Here is a 13,849-nt window from a genome sequence, read left to right on the forward strand (position 1 = left end):
TGTCCGCCTTTCGTCCAGCTACGTTCCGGACAAAAGGCAGGGTACACCCTGGGCAACACAGAAACAGACAGGACAAACAACCATGCACACACACACATCCACACCTAGGGAGAATTTAGAGAGACCCATTAACCTAACCGTCATGTTTTTGGACTGAGGGAGGAAGCTGGAGTGAATGCCACAATAATCTCAACTAATTTTGACAAACTGGATTACTAACAAGGATCGTTAGGACAAATAAAAACTTAATAAAGAGGATGGACAGCATGTTTTGTTTTATGTAACACAGAATAAAAGAATGAAATTAAAATACGAGGGAAATGTTGCATCATTAATATTCTGATTTCTGATGGGCCCTAATAAACTCAGATATTTAATTTTGCCTTACAAATATTAATTGCTCGCCCAAACATAATAATAAAGACACAGATCAGCTTCTTATTTCACTGTACAATTAACATTATTACATTCTGCCATTTCATTTATTTATTTTTTTTAAATTGCAAACTTCTGGTTTTAGGTAATGCATTCAAAAGATGTAAACTAATAGCCATATAAACTTCCTAAAATAATAATAATAAATCAAATGCACATCGGATGACTCAATACACAACAGCAAAACTCTGGCTGCTTTAAGAGACACATGGATAGCAAAATGCACCAGCAACATCAAAGTAAAATCATTTACCATGTTGATCCAGATTATTCAGATTAGAAAGCAGACGGCTGGCATCCAAACTGGCTGCCAGGACTGATGGCTCACAGGTTTTGCAGCATATTTTGTGTCCGCCCAGGAAAAGCAAATCTTACTGTAGTACACGCATTTGCTGTTAACTACGGAAGCGCAACAAAGATCTCCCACAAAAACAGGTAAAAAGTTTTACTTATGTGCAGTTAGTGTTTTGTACAGACATTTTCATATGAATGCAGGTAAATACTGTTACATTTTCTAGACTATAAAGATGAATAACTGTAGATTTTCCTAATTTTACTGTTAGAACTTGCATTTCAAATTATTCAATTATTTACTTTTATTTTGTATCACGCTGTCAGAAGGTCAGTAAAAACTCAGTGGTTATCATTAGATAAAGTAATTCTTTGAATAGTTTTAAAAATGTATTCAAGAAGCATTATGTCTCAATTATCATCTCTTGACATTTAATTTGAAAGAAGATAAGTAGTGACATGGAGAGAAAATAATACACAGTAAATTAAAGTGAAAGTTTATTTAATATGATTACAATTATTCTACTTGGGGAGTGTTAGTGGGATTTGAGAAAAAAGCTTCTGCTTCTTTGTAAAATCTAAAAGGTATTTAGTCTGCCTCTTCCAGTTGTAGCCACATTCATGTGAGGCTCATTATGTTTTCACCTTACTGGTGGAGGGTTTAGATAAGAACAGAAAACTCATCACTGTGACAATAAACTGCTGTTTGAATGAAAATCACTGATTTCTGAAGGTAACTAATCATTAAGGGAAACTCCCTTTGCTTTTTCTTTGTTTAAATCTTCTCTAAAACCGATGAAAATAGTTTTAATTTCACATCACTTTGACTTGGGCCAATATTTAAATGTTCAATAAAAAAAACCCCAAAACAAACCAAGCACAATTAGAAGGGCAACGCCCTGCAGCAAGATCTGATAAGATCATGATTGAAAAGCAACAAAACAAGTGTTTTGGCTTCTTAAGTCATTTTACTTTGTGATGTTGTTGTATATTGACTGTCTGTTGCTTCTGTACAACACTGAGCTGCTTTTAGTATGAAGGTGCTTTATAAATACAATTGATTGATTGACTGATTAACATGTTCAAGACATTTTTTTTAATATTTAAATTTCAAACAATAAGCCTCCCATGCTGTATGTTTGTGGTTTCTACACCGTTTTAACATCATTTAAAGAGAGCAACTGTCTGCCTTTATGTAACATCCTGCCGCCTGTGGGACTCCTCTGTTTATTCCCTCTGCTATATAATCTAAGAAAGCATCCATTCCTAACAATCACGGAATAATGGTATGACAAAGTTACACTCACCTGAACTTATTTTGAAATGAAAATGCAATTTTATAAAAAGTTTCAATGTGTTTTCTTTCAGGCTTCCTTCTGTTATGACATATGTGCTTTCAGGTGCACATGCTGTGAAAAGGTCCAAACTCCTGTCACTGGCAGGCAGTGCAACAGCCTCAAACTGTGATCAATGTGCAGGCTAATCCTGTCATGACGGCGAATCAAATGTCTTCTCCACCTCCTGCTGGTTTTCAAAACTCGTTTATGTTTCGCAACTCTCATCAAAGCCCTCCTTGGTTTCAGAACCCTCCTCAGTATCCTGGTTTTAATAATGGGTTTTAAAACCCTCCTCAAATTTGGAGGCCATGAGTCCTTGATGCGGCCATCGCGTGTTTGAATCCCGGACCCAACTATATTTGCCGCATGTCTTCCCCCTCTCCTTACCCTACTGTCAGCCTACTGTTATACAAGGGACACTAGAACTTGAAAAAAGCTCTCGGGAGGGGAAGAAAAAAAAAATCTTGATGGTAATCAAAACCCTCCTCAATATTTTGGTGGTAATCAAAACCCTCCTCAGAATCCTACTGGGTATATAAACCCTCCTGAATATCCTGGTGGGTTTCAAAACCTTCCTCAAAATACTGTTGGGTTTGAAACTCATCATCAAAGTTCTGCTGAGAATCAAAACCTTTGTCAAAGTCCTGTTGGGTATCAAAACTCTACTCAATGTCCTACTGAGTCTCAGAACTCTGTTACAGAACCCAATGCTTGTAATTCCTAACAACATCTGAGCAAACTTGTAAATAATGTAATGATTCTCAGATCAGCCATGATCAGTTTAGTGTATAATATATTCTTTACTCTATACAAAAATGTATTTGACCATCAACACTTCATAAAAGTTTGAGTTCATATGCATATTTACATGATTAAAAACATTGTATAACGACATCATTAATTTGTATTGGGAAATGTTATGGGAAAAAAAGCATATCTAAACACATCAATAATAAAAAAAAGAAATAAAAATTGTGTGACTGGACCTGATTGTTTGTCTGTAATTGATTCTGTAATGCTGTTTTATACAATTTACTGAGTTATGAGGCTAATTACTGTTGTAATTAGCATCTCCTAGATCTCCTTTAATAATAATGAAAATATAAAACTTCAGATGATGCAACTTTGTTACACAGTGGCATATTTGTTTTTTCTTGTGATTTCTAGATTTGTGCCTCAAATAAGGAAATCTATGGAGCATTAATCAAGCAGACATGACATCCAAATATGCAAATGAACTAAACTAGGCTACTAAAGAAGCATGAACTTTCTTATTGTGGACTTGCCATTTTATTTGTATTATTTAAGAATTGTCTTATTACATATTAAAGCTATGCAGGTGTCATCAGAAGGGCATGCAGTATTTATTTCTCGAAAATATGGAAAATCAACACTCGTTTTTACAAAGTTACATTTGAATGAACCACATGATTCATAGATGGAATTAAAATAGAGATGTTTGGCCATGATGTAGAGAGCCATGTTTGAAAAAAATAAAAAGAAGACATCACAATCATAATAACCTGTAAATATCAACTACCAAGCATGTTGACAGTAACGACGTTTTCATTAACAAGGCCGAACAGGCAGCTGTCTTTTAATTGTAGTCTTCACAACAAAAGTGCTCAGGTCAGTCCTCTACTTTTTCGTATCATGTATCCGTGTCTACAATCCATGGATTTTCTTTCCAGACAAAAACTGCTTGCAGAAAGGTGAGTTTTTTACTAAAACCATGAAGTTTGGGGTGCCTGCCTTCACAAAAAACCTATAAAAAAAACAAATTTAAGAATTAATGCAAGATGCAAGAAATGATTTCCTCTCAAAACAAACTAGCCGGCTTCTATGCATTACACGTAGTTTCCATTTTATTTTTGAAGGTTCTTCACCACAAAACTCAAACATATTTACCGGCCGTAAAAAATAGTTAGCATGCAATCTGTGACTTGCACTCCTTACAAAGGGCAAAAAAGTTCAATTTCTAACAAGGGAAAGCACGAAAAGAATTTTTATAACTTTATATTCACTAAAAAAGAATACAATACAGATTGCTTAAATTGATTATTAGGAAACGTAAAAACTTACATTTACATCAGAAATACCCCAAAAAAATAAAAAATACTCCTTGAAACTGTTGGCTCAAATGTTCAATAACTCTCTGTAATAACAACCGACAATCATACCAACAAACCAAGAAACAAAATGTAAAAATTACCTCTTATGTTGCAATGTTTTTAAAAGTGACATTTCTGGATCAACTTGATAGAGAGTCTCCTTCTCCTCATCTTCAAAATACAGCTGGAAAACAAAGTTAGACGTAAAAATTTTATTTGATCTCTAATTAAATTTAAATTAGAGATCTAAATTGAAAAGCTCCAAACAAGCTTTTCAAACTTCGGTTGACATAGTTCACAGAGTACACAAAACGTTCTGCTGGAGGAAATACAACAAAATAATTCACATATGAAGAAATAAACACTTTTAGATAACAAAACAGAAAATAAACAATGGTTTAGGTTTTTTAAGAATCTTTGCTTTTGCAGAGGTACAAACCTGCAGGTTTTGTGGGTGGTACTTTCTGTCTGTGTCCCAAGGTGGAAGTTCCTCCCCAAACATAACACAAAGATGATCTGTAAAACTAATCCAAAAAGGACAAAGATTCAAAACAAATCTGCAAGACAAAATTCTTATGCAACTAGAAAGTTTGCATTTTCTGTGAAAATGCAAGTGTGAACCAGAATTATTAAAATAATAATAAATGACATATTGTTTACGAATGGTTGCCACAAAAATAAACATTTCCTTTACAATAAAGTGGTTAAACACAAAGGTTGGATAAACAGTGCCCCCAACTGGTGGTTAAAGTTCTTTGTGACAAAAATCCCTAAATATTCTGTTAACCTGCAGTAGAATGAATACATGTGTGTTTGTTATAAATCCAAAAAACTTCTACCAATCCTTCACATGCTGAAGTGTAAAACACAGACAATGAAAGAGCTGTAAGGGCTTTAATAAGAAATGACTCAAAGGAATCAGTCTCAAAGTGTGAGAATCCATCATTTACACTTTCAAATACAAAAGCAAAATGAAAACCAAGACATTGTGCAAAACATAGCTGGTTTCAAGTTGTTAAATGTTCACAATGTTGTTATGTTATTGAAGGAACGTCTTTCCATATTTTTAGACATTTTTAGCACACATCTTTAAAGCTGTTGTGTGAAGGTCTCAGATGTTGACAGAATAACATTTACTTGAGACTGAGATACAATAAGGAAGAAAATAACCATAAATATGAATTATGGGAAGAATAAGAATATAAACTCCCCATTTGATAAATGGACTTGAGCAAAGAAAGAAGTGCTTTACCTGTTATTCTCACAGAAGGCCGAGATGAAATCGCTCTGTTGATGCTCGGGGTAGAGGAACAGAACCGGCCAGTGCAAGGACCCCTGCTCATCCAGGAAGACCTGAGCCCCTGTGACCTCCACAGGGGTCAGGCTGTCCAGGCTCAGCTGTGCTATTCCTGGTGAGGGCCGTCCATCCTCATCCTCACTGTCTGAACCTTCAGGTCGTGACCTTATTGGCTGGAGAAGTTTGACCCCTCTTTCCTGTGCAGAAAGTAAATAAGAAAAATCATCACTAAAATAAATTTGAATTAAAATAAGAATGTAATGCAGATATTTTAATATTTCAAACTGAAATGTGGAGAGTTTACATATTTACCAATATGATTGGTCTGAACTGATTAAACATTTCTAAATATACATTTGATTTGTTTTTGTAAAGTGCCTTGAGATGACATTTGATGTGAATCAGCAATGTATATTTAAACGGAACTTAATTTGATTGTTTTGGTTTTAAACTTGAGGTATTTGAAGCTAAAAGGCATACCTTTATCGCACCCAGAAGGGCCTCTTTCTCACCATGCAGCTTCTTTTCTTTTGCTTTGGCTTTCCTGGCATCTCTCTCTGCTGCTCTCTGAGATGCCACAGAAAAATGCAACACATTCATTCATTTGTTGCAACCCTCACGAAACCCAACTCAAGCAACATGAGAATTACTTTCTGTTTATCTGCAGATGCTTTCAGCTCCATCAGTTTGTTGTCAGTCGGGTAGGACTTCAGTCCCTCATCACACCACTGGATGGCGCCTGAAAAGTTACGCAGCTCCACACAGCACTGAGCACCTGCACAACCCCAAAAACTGTCATACCAAATTCTATTTTATATATGCGGGATATGAAAATGTCTTCTATATTCTGGCATAGAATTGTACGATTGTATGGACAGTCAATAGTAATAAAAATTGTATTACATACCTCTGATCAATGCTTTGAGATGGTCTGGTTTGATCTTCTTTGCAGCTGCAGCATCATTCAGTGCAGAACGCATATTACCTGTGGGAAACAAGTTTGCATACATCTTTTTAGACATCCTACATCTGACAATCATAGGATGTTTGAGGATGAATATGGATTTAATTATACATTTTTCATGTCCATTTTAACTTCAAACTTTAAATGACTTAATATAGTAGTAGGCTTAGTACATCATTATGTCAAAGAGTTGACTGTCAGAGAAAAATAAACAAAAAGTACAAAATAATTGTACCACCAAAAACTCAAACGCATGAAAGGTCTACAAAAAGGCGCATTGCACCAAATATTAGTGGAGTTGCAGCATCACAAACTTTGACAGATAGGATTTTCTTTACCCAGATGGAAGTGTGAAGCTGCTCGGTTTGTCAGTAGCACAGCGTTGAGCTCCTGATCCTTACATTTCTTGTTCAAAGCGGCAGTATAGGCCACTACTGCATATTTGTAGTTCTTTTCCTTGAAAAATGCATTTCCTTCATCTTTCAGACTCTTTGCTTGCTCTGAAACAACACAGATCTCATACTTTTACAAGTGAAAACACTTCCTGTGTGAGGCACAAATGTGAGGTTTTACTTACCTTCCGGGGTTCTATCCTCATCATGGATTATAGATTGGAGACAAGCGAGTTCAGGGTATTTTTTAGGGTCGATCTCTTCTGGGGCTGTTTTCATGAACATGGGGATTTTATTGAACTCCTGCAAATCAAATTTAAGCATGGAGTCTAAACACAGATTATAAATTAATTTCCAATAAAAGATAAAGAGATCTGATTGCCTTTCTTACCTCCTCCCAGTTATTGTCAGTGAAAGCATTTTTATACCTCTGCGATTTGAATTTGTCCATGAACGCGTCCATACCGTCATCGCTGTCATCCTGCACATCTGTTGATGCCATTTTAGCTCAGAAAATAATAAACTAGTTTTCTGTTTCACTCAATAGTCTGATATTTACAATAATATTAGATAAGTAAGGCAAAGCCTTCTTATCTACCACTATATAGAGGCTCGAAGCTGCCTTGTTTATAAGCATGTGTTCACATGGTGCTACGTCAACTATTATCCGGATAGCAACGCAATGCCGATACATTAGTTCCGATGGCAGAGCGGATACCATGTGAGGAATTAATGCTCAGAAAAATGTGAAAAAAACTGCATGTATAATTTATTACGGCACATTTAATGATGATTTTGATGCTTTTTGAAATCCTTCAACCAACAGTATTTTTGTACATAGTGAAATAAAATCAGCCGTGGTCTTGTTTCTCCTGCATAATGCAGTATCTATGTGGCTTGTGGCCAAATGAAACTGCACCATCTTATTGCTTTTTTCAATAACTTTCATCAATTAAATTTCTTCAGCAATCAGACTATTTTGATCCTTTCAATAAAATATTGAATGTTTATTTTAATTCAGATAAAACACAAAAATTATTTTCTTTTTAATATTTGTGGTCTTTTCTGTACTTCCAACTTGGCAATTTTGCCCCACACGGCTCTCGCTTATTTAATTACCTTATGTACTGTTTTTTTTTTTTTGGTAATAACAGCAAGCTAAATAATTTAAAACAAGGAAAGAATTATTTTTTTTACATTAATTTTATTGTCATAATCAAATGCATTCAAATATTTCCATCTGTAACAAAGCTAGGTTTAACAGCAAGTTTCATTCTGTGTTGATATTAAAGGCTTTGATATTTGTAGCAACTAAAAAAAAAATACAAAAACTTTGAACATTTAATTCAACCCAGTTTACAGACTTTTATTTATACAGTCTCCACAGTTCCCAGTAAATCAAGCAGTCCATCTTTACTGAGAAACATTGTCTCACCAGTCTGCTGACATATCACCTCAAACTTCGGCACTTCCTCCAGAGCTGCCCGTCCAACAACAACCACATATGGGTAGCCCAGTTTGCCAGCATCCTTAAGTCTCTTTCCAATGGTCATCTGTGTGCGGTCGTCGAAAACAACTTCACCTCTCAAATGTGGCAAAAACTGCCCCAAGTTGTGGACCAGCTCCTCTGCCAGGGTTGATGCCTCGTCCACTTTGCTACCCTTCTTAGGGGGTAAAATACAAACCTGATATGGGGCAATAAGACCAGGCCAGCGGATCCCCTCCTCTGTTGACATCACTTCAATGGCCGCAGCGAGAATGCGGGTCACTCCAAGACCATAGCAGCCCATCTCAGCAACAGCAGGTTTGTTTTGGTGATTACTAAAAGTGGCATTGAAAATATGGGAGTACTTTTTACCCAGATAAAATGTGTGCCCTACTTCTATTCCCTTTGACTCTACCAATGTGCCAGTGCTGCACTGCGGACAGTCTGTTCTGTCTGGAGACAAAGTCTCCATGTTAGCAGCAAATAAGCAGGTCCCACAGACTAGAAGCCGGTCCTCACCAATATCTGCGGGCAGCTGAAACTCGTGGGAGAGCATGCCACCGATGTTTCCAGTGTCCGCCTGCACTTGAACACAACGCAGACCCAACCTAGCAAAGAGCCGAGCGTACGCCTCGCAGACTGATTCGTACGTCTCATGAGCGGCTTCCTCACTCACATCAAACGAGTACATATCCTTCATGTAAAACTCCCTCCCTCGCAGGAGACCAAACCTCGGCTTTGGTTCATCTCTGAACTTGCGGGTGATCTAGTATTTGGAAAGAGAAATCAAAATAAAAAAAGAGCTTCACACCACAACAAAACCAAAACAGATATACTCTGAATACTTACTTGGTAAAGAAGTAAAGGGAGTTGTCTGTAGGAGAGGGTCGTCTGGTGAGCGACGAGAGTTGTTACGGCCTCCTCATGTGTGGGACCCAAGCAATAGTCTGCACCGTGACGGTCCTTCAAACGGAACAGCTCCTTTCCCATTAGATCCCAGCGCTCACTGGTTTTCCAGAGATCAGCTGAGCACAAACTGGGCATGTCTAACTTCTGTCCACCAATCCCCTGCATTTCCTGGTCAATCACCCTTACCTGTTGATTTAACACCACAGCTTTATATATACATAACTGAAGTGAAAAAAAAAAACTTTTGCTAAGATCCATTTAGGATTTCGTATCCATGTAGAGGTAGAAACAAGAACATTAGGGAGAAAACTTTTTTCCATAAAACAAGGATACAAAACAATATAAAACATATTTAAACAGCTTCTTACACTTAAGTGATTATGTTCTCCGAAAAAACATTTACCAAAAATTAATAACCTGTTGAGTGGTATTGTGAACTTTGAAGACCAGTTTAAAAACACTGACGTAATTCACCACCTCAATAGTAAAAACCTACCAGCTTTTCCATAGAGCGGACAGTAGAGGGAAGGTAGTAGTAGCACCCTGGATTCGACGGATGGATGAGCCCTGCTTGCTGCATTAGCCTTTGGCTCTTACAGGTCATCTCCCCCGGCAATCGACTTTCCTGCCCCACATCCCGCAGGCTGGAAGGCTGATAGAGACGAGACACCAGCAGCGCAGGTTTGACATGTCTGCAGTGACTGACGTCTGCATGTTCAGGCTGACCAGCGTGGGTTCTCTTATGAAGAATAAGAGGTCTGTGGAGATTGTGAAAGCCTCTCTTCCAAATCTGACGTACCGCTGGCTCCATCATGCACTGCTATTTCAGACAAAAAAAGAACTTATAGCGAAAAGGAATAAACAATTTGTTTTGTTCTTTTCATATTTTCAGAATACAAAGAGATTATTAGAAAGAGAAAATATATAAATATATACTTTGACAACAAATGTTTTAGAAGAATTGCTCATGACCCATTACTAGTTTGTGGTGAGGAAATGTGGTTATTTGACTACTGTAAACAATATCAAGTTCATAAAAGTTATTTTGGTCTCATCAGGGATCATGAGCTGACATATTTTATAGAGGTCAAAAAGGCCCTAAAGGAATCACTACAAATATATCTAAAACGTATGTACAAAGTTTTCACCTTGCACACTACTAAATTATTGGCAATTTTACACGAAAGGCCAGAATATTTATGAACACAAATCTCCAAAATTCTAAAAAATACTAAATAAATTTGATGCCAAGTTAAGCACAGGTACGAAATGCTGTCTGCAGGTAAACATGGCAAAAAGGAGAAATGACAAGACCAGATCAAAACTAAATGGTTCTTAACGACATCCATGCCTATTTTGATGCGATGTACTGTGCAGCTGGTACAAAACCACTAAACTACAAATGTACAAAATGGTCAAGTTGCAACATAACGAATTGCTGCGTGGTTTAAGGACGCAAAGGGTTGATTAAGGGTGCGAACTGAAACTATGAATGAAGCAACGTAAAGGCAAAAATGGGATCAGAATTAGCGAAATGCCCCATAATTGTTTTTCTGATATGGATCGCATGCTTAAAGTGATGAATCACAACAGTGATGCTGCAGAAAATCATAGAAGGTGATCGAAATCAGAGCTCTATTTTATATTCCTTTACATCCAAGTAACAACTTAGCAAGACAAAAATTTGCTTCTCAAAAGAGCTTAAAATATCTTCAGAAACGCAAGAACAGAAAGTGAAACTCACCTTCAGACAGACACACTGCGTTATGAACATCAGAATCAGTGGAAGATAAGTGACATTTTCTCCAGCAAGTCCAAAAACAGGACAGTCCTTGTCAAGACGCCCTGCTGTCTTTTTCTGTTCACTTCCTTCTCTCACACACCAACATCGCCACCTAGAGGCCCGGAGAACCACAGACAGAATAACAGCTAAGGATTCAACGAGCTTTCAAATTGTAACTTCAAGTACAAGTAGCTCCTGTGAAAAAACATTTTACGATATTAATTTACATATATTAAACATATACAACTTTGTGCACATTCTAGAATTTGTACTAGAACTAGAACTAGAACGGGAAGTAAAAAAAAAAAATAATAATAATAATAGCACAATAAAAGTACAAATTCAAGCAGAAAACTTTTCCAAATCAAACAAAAAGTCTGACATCAGCTGTAAATTAAGTTTATTTGAATAGCACATTTCAGCAACAAGGCAGTTCAACGTGCTTTGTACCATAAAAACCTACAACAGTAACCAATTATGAAATAATTCACCCTTGCTTTAAAGTGTTTCTTTGTGGCATTTTTGATTAAAATATGATTGTTTTTTCCAGGTTTTTCAAGATCGTAAGAGTAGGGTTCCACTATAGAGCCAACAGAGTTATATTCTTTTTGTCACTGAAATACTTAAATGTATGTGGACCATCTTATTTTATGGGTACATTCTGTCAGTTGTCAATTTTAGGTTTATGAGCTGAAAACAGGAAACATTTATTGTCAAAGAGAAGAGTGAATGTGAGGCAGTGGAAGTGATAAAGACTCAATGTGCTGGTAAAAAAAAAAAAAAAAAAAACTTAACGAGCCACTGAAAATATTGACATGACTTTGCTTTGTCTTTGACTCACGCTGTCTTCATAAGCACATGTTGCATAAAAAAACATTTATTTTACTTAGATATTTGATAAAATAGGGGTTTTCAGAATGTGAATATGATATGTGACTACAAAAATGACTGAGTGACATGAGAACCAGGTGTTTTAGTAGAACCTGGTCCAGCTGGGAGTGAACCTGAAAAAAGGGAGGAAAATGACCAAAAATACAAGAATGAACACAAGAAGGTCGAAGTGAATCTCCTCCCACACAAGCACTGGACAGCCAGCTCACGTGGCAGAGCTTAGTGTCTCTCTCTGGCTCCATTTCTCCTCCAGGTGAACTCTGTGAAAGTCATCTTACTGCCTGGGAGTTTCAGACAAAAGCTACTCAAGTTGATGTCCTTCTGAACCAATTAGGTTTGTGTCTGTTCCATCCATTTGCTCTGCATCTCTCTCTATTGTTCCAGGACAAAAAGGGCGACTGAATGTCTCTGTGAGATATGAACAATCCCATTAGGACAGATGTTATCTCCAAACTTCACATCGTCATGTTTTGTCTTAAACTGATCAGCAGCAGCAAGGCAAGTTTAAAGATTTTGATGATCACAACGACTTAAAGTTACCTTTGACAAATAAAAGTGTACTAGAAAACACATAGAGTTGCTTTTCCTTATAATGGCTGTTTGGCTCCACCGCAAACATGAGATGTGGTTTGTTTAGGGAATTGTATCAGAAACTTGAGGTTTAGTCAAGTGTGTGCCTGTCTTTTATTTCACTTTAATAGGTTACCATTATCAGCACTAAAAGTCAAGAATAGGTGAAGTTTGTTTCCAACAGGCAACCTGCAATAACTGTTGGAATAGTATTTTCAGTTGAGTTTAGTTTAGTTGTGCATTGGAATTTCACAGCAAAAGTCATCTCAAGTTAATTTATGAAAGAAAAAAAGTTTAATTCATGTCCTGTTAGATATAAATCAATTTGGTTTAGAAGTCAATTAAATTCATTCAGAGCCAGCTATCTATTCAGAATTAATTCTGTTTACACACAATTCAAGGCAATCAAACTGGCAAATTCAGTCATTCCCAAAATGCAGATTCACAAAAAGTGATAAGAATGTATAATTAATCTCATAGACGAGTTGAATTTGCAGCAGATCCTTATCCCAAGCATGTGGTGACAGTGGAAAGGGACCCTTCCATTTTAACAAGAGTTAGGATTAACACAGTACAAACTACCATCTGGACACTTACCTGGGGGTCTGGAGAATGAAGGCAAATACAGGAAAACCTAAAAACACTTTCAATTTGAAAGGATTAGTGTAGAACCACAATGCTAATAAAGGCAATAAAGGCAGAATGTGGTTGCTTGTTTGTGGACTTCAAAGAATGTCATTAACACTGTTATAGTCTCAGCTTTTGATAAGATTTTAATTATTAAGGCACTTCTTTATTGCACAACAGCTGGAAACAGTATTAATTTTCATTACATAATCAAGTAAAATGATTTTTTTTATGTGTACAGAGGGTGTTTTTTTTATTCAATTTCCTTCCAAACAGGGGATATGCATATGCAACTATTGAGCACAAGTTGAATTAATTTTATTAGTGCAAATTCTTAGCTTCAGTCAGATGAGATTTGTTGGCTCAAGATTTAGTAAAGCTTATTGTACAGTAATGACAACAACTACCGCCAGGATAAACAACAGAAAATCTGCACTGTGTTAATGTTTAAATAACTTGTTTTTAAGTGAAATATATTTTTTTCAGAAAGGTCGTAAGTGGGACCTGAACTAATGATCGAGACAGAGATGTCACACCAAGTATCTTATCTTTCCATCATCCGCACCATAATGACTCCATGATGAATAGTAAACATTGATTTTTTTCCTCTCATGAGACCAAAACAGTTGTAAAGGGAAAGACAACCTGGCCATCAGAGAGTTATAAAGACAGAAAACACCTGTTTGACTCCAGGAGGGATTCGGTTGGGTTCCTATGATTGGCCAGTATTGCGAAGGTCAGTGCAATTTCGGCCTT

General features: G+C 36.6%; 2 protein-coding genes across 3 annotated transcripts; both read right to left on the reverse strand.

Annotated features, from left to right (window-relative positions):
- Positions 1-3,403: 3,403 nt before the first annotated feature.
- Positions 3,404-7,477, reverse strand: ttc4 (tetratricopeptide repeat domain 4). The gene is made up of 10 exons (XM_055052169.1): positions 7,219-7,477; positions 7,013-7,130; positions 6,774-6,935; positions 6,379-6,456; positions 6,122-6,246; positions 5,952-6,038; positions 5,427-5,668; positions 4,614-4,698; positions 4,276-4,358; positions 3,404-3,828 (listed from the first exon to the last, which is right to left on the reverse strand). The coding sequence occupies exons 1-10, from the start codon at positions 7,327-7,329 to the stop codon at positions 3,729-3,731; spliced, it is 1,191 nt and encodes a 396-aa protein (XP_054908144.1). The 5' UTR covers positions 7,330-7,477; the 3' UTR covers positions 3,404-3,728.
- A 565-nt stretch (positions 7,478-8,042) lies between these two features.
- On the reverse strand, positions 8,043-11,071 carry pars2 (prolyl-tRNA synthetase 2, mitochondrial). 2 transcript variants are annotated; one of them, XM_055052162.1, is made up of 4 exons: positions 10,967-11,071; positions 9,719-10,039; positions 9,163-9,408; positions 8,043-9,079 (listed from the first exon to the last, which is right to left on the reverse strand). In XM_055052162.1, the coding sequence occupies exons 1-4, from the start codon at positions 10,994-10,996 to the stop codon at positions 8,198-8,200; spliced, it is 1,479 nt and encodes a 492-aa protein (XP_054908137.1). In that variant the 5' UTR covers positions 10,997-11,071; the 3' UTR covers positions 8,043-8,197. The 2 variants fall into 2 exon arrangements, with proteins under 2 accessions (XP_054908137.1, XP_054908131.1); XM_055052156.1 differs by having other exon boundaries at positions 9,719-10,042.
- Positions 11,072-13,849: the final 2,778 nt, after the last annotated feature.

The sequence above is a fragment of the Poeciliopsis prolifica genome, unplaced genomic scaffold (genome assembly GCF_027474105.1).
Source record: "Poeciliopsis prolifica strain line A6 unplaced genomic scaffold, Auburn_PproV2 SCAFFOLD002, whole genome shotgun sequence".
Lineage (NCBI taxonomy): Eukaryota > Metazoa > Chordata > Actinopteri > Cyprinodontiformes > Poeciliidae > Poeciliopsis > Poeciliopsis prolifica.

Coding starts and splice junctions, on each gene's coding strand:
- pars2 (XM_055052156.1), bottom strand. CDS start 10,996: ATGTTCATAACGCAGTGTGTCTGTCTGAAG. Junction 10,043..10,966: donor CGCAGTGTGTCTGTCTGAAG/GTGAGTTTCACT, acceptor TGTCTGAAATAG/CAGTGCATGATGGAGCCAGC. Junction 9,409..9,718: donor TCCGCTCTATGGAAAAGCTG/GTAGGTTTTTAC, acceptor TTAAATCAACAG/GTAAGGGTGATTGACCAGGA.
- ttc4 (XM_055052169.1), bottom strand. CDS start 7,329: ATGGCATCAACAGATGTGCAGGATGACAGCGATGACGGTATGGACGCG. Junction 6,457..6,773: donor AGCTTCACACTTCCATCTGG/GTAAAGAAAATC, acceptor TGTTTCCCACAG/GTAATATGCGTTCTGCACTG. Junction 6,247..6,378: donor TCTCAAAGCATTGATCAGAG/GTATGTAATACA, acceptor GGGGTTGTGCAG/GTGCTCAGTGCTGTGTGGAG.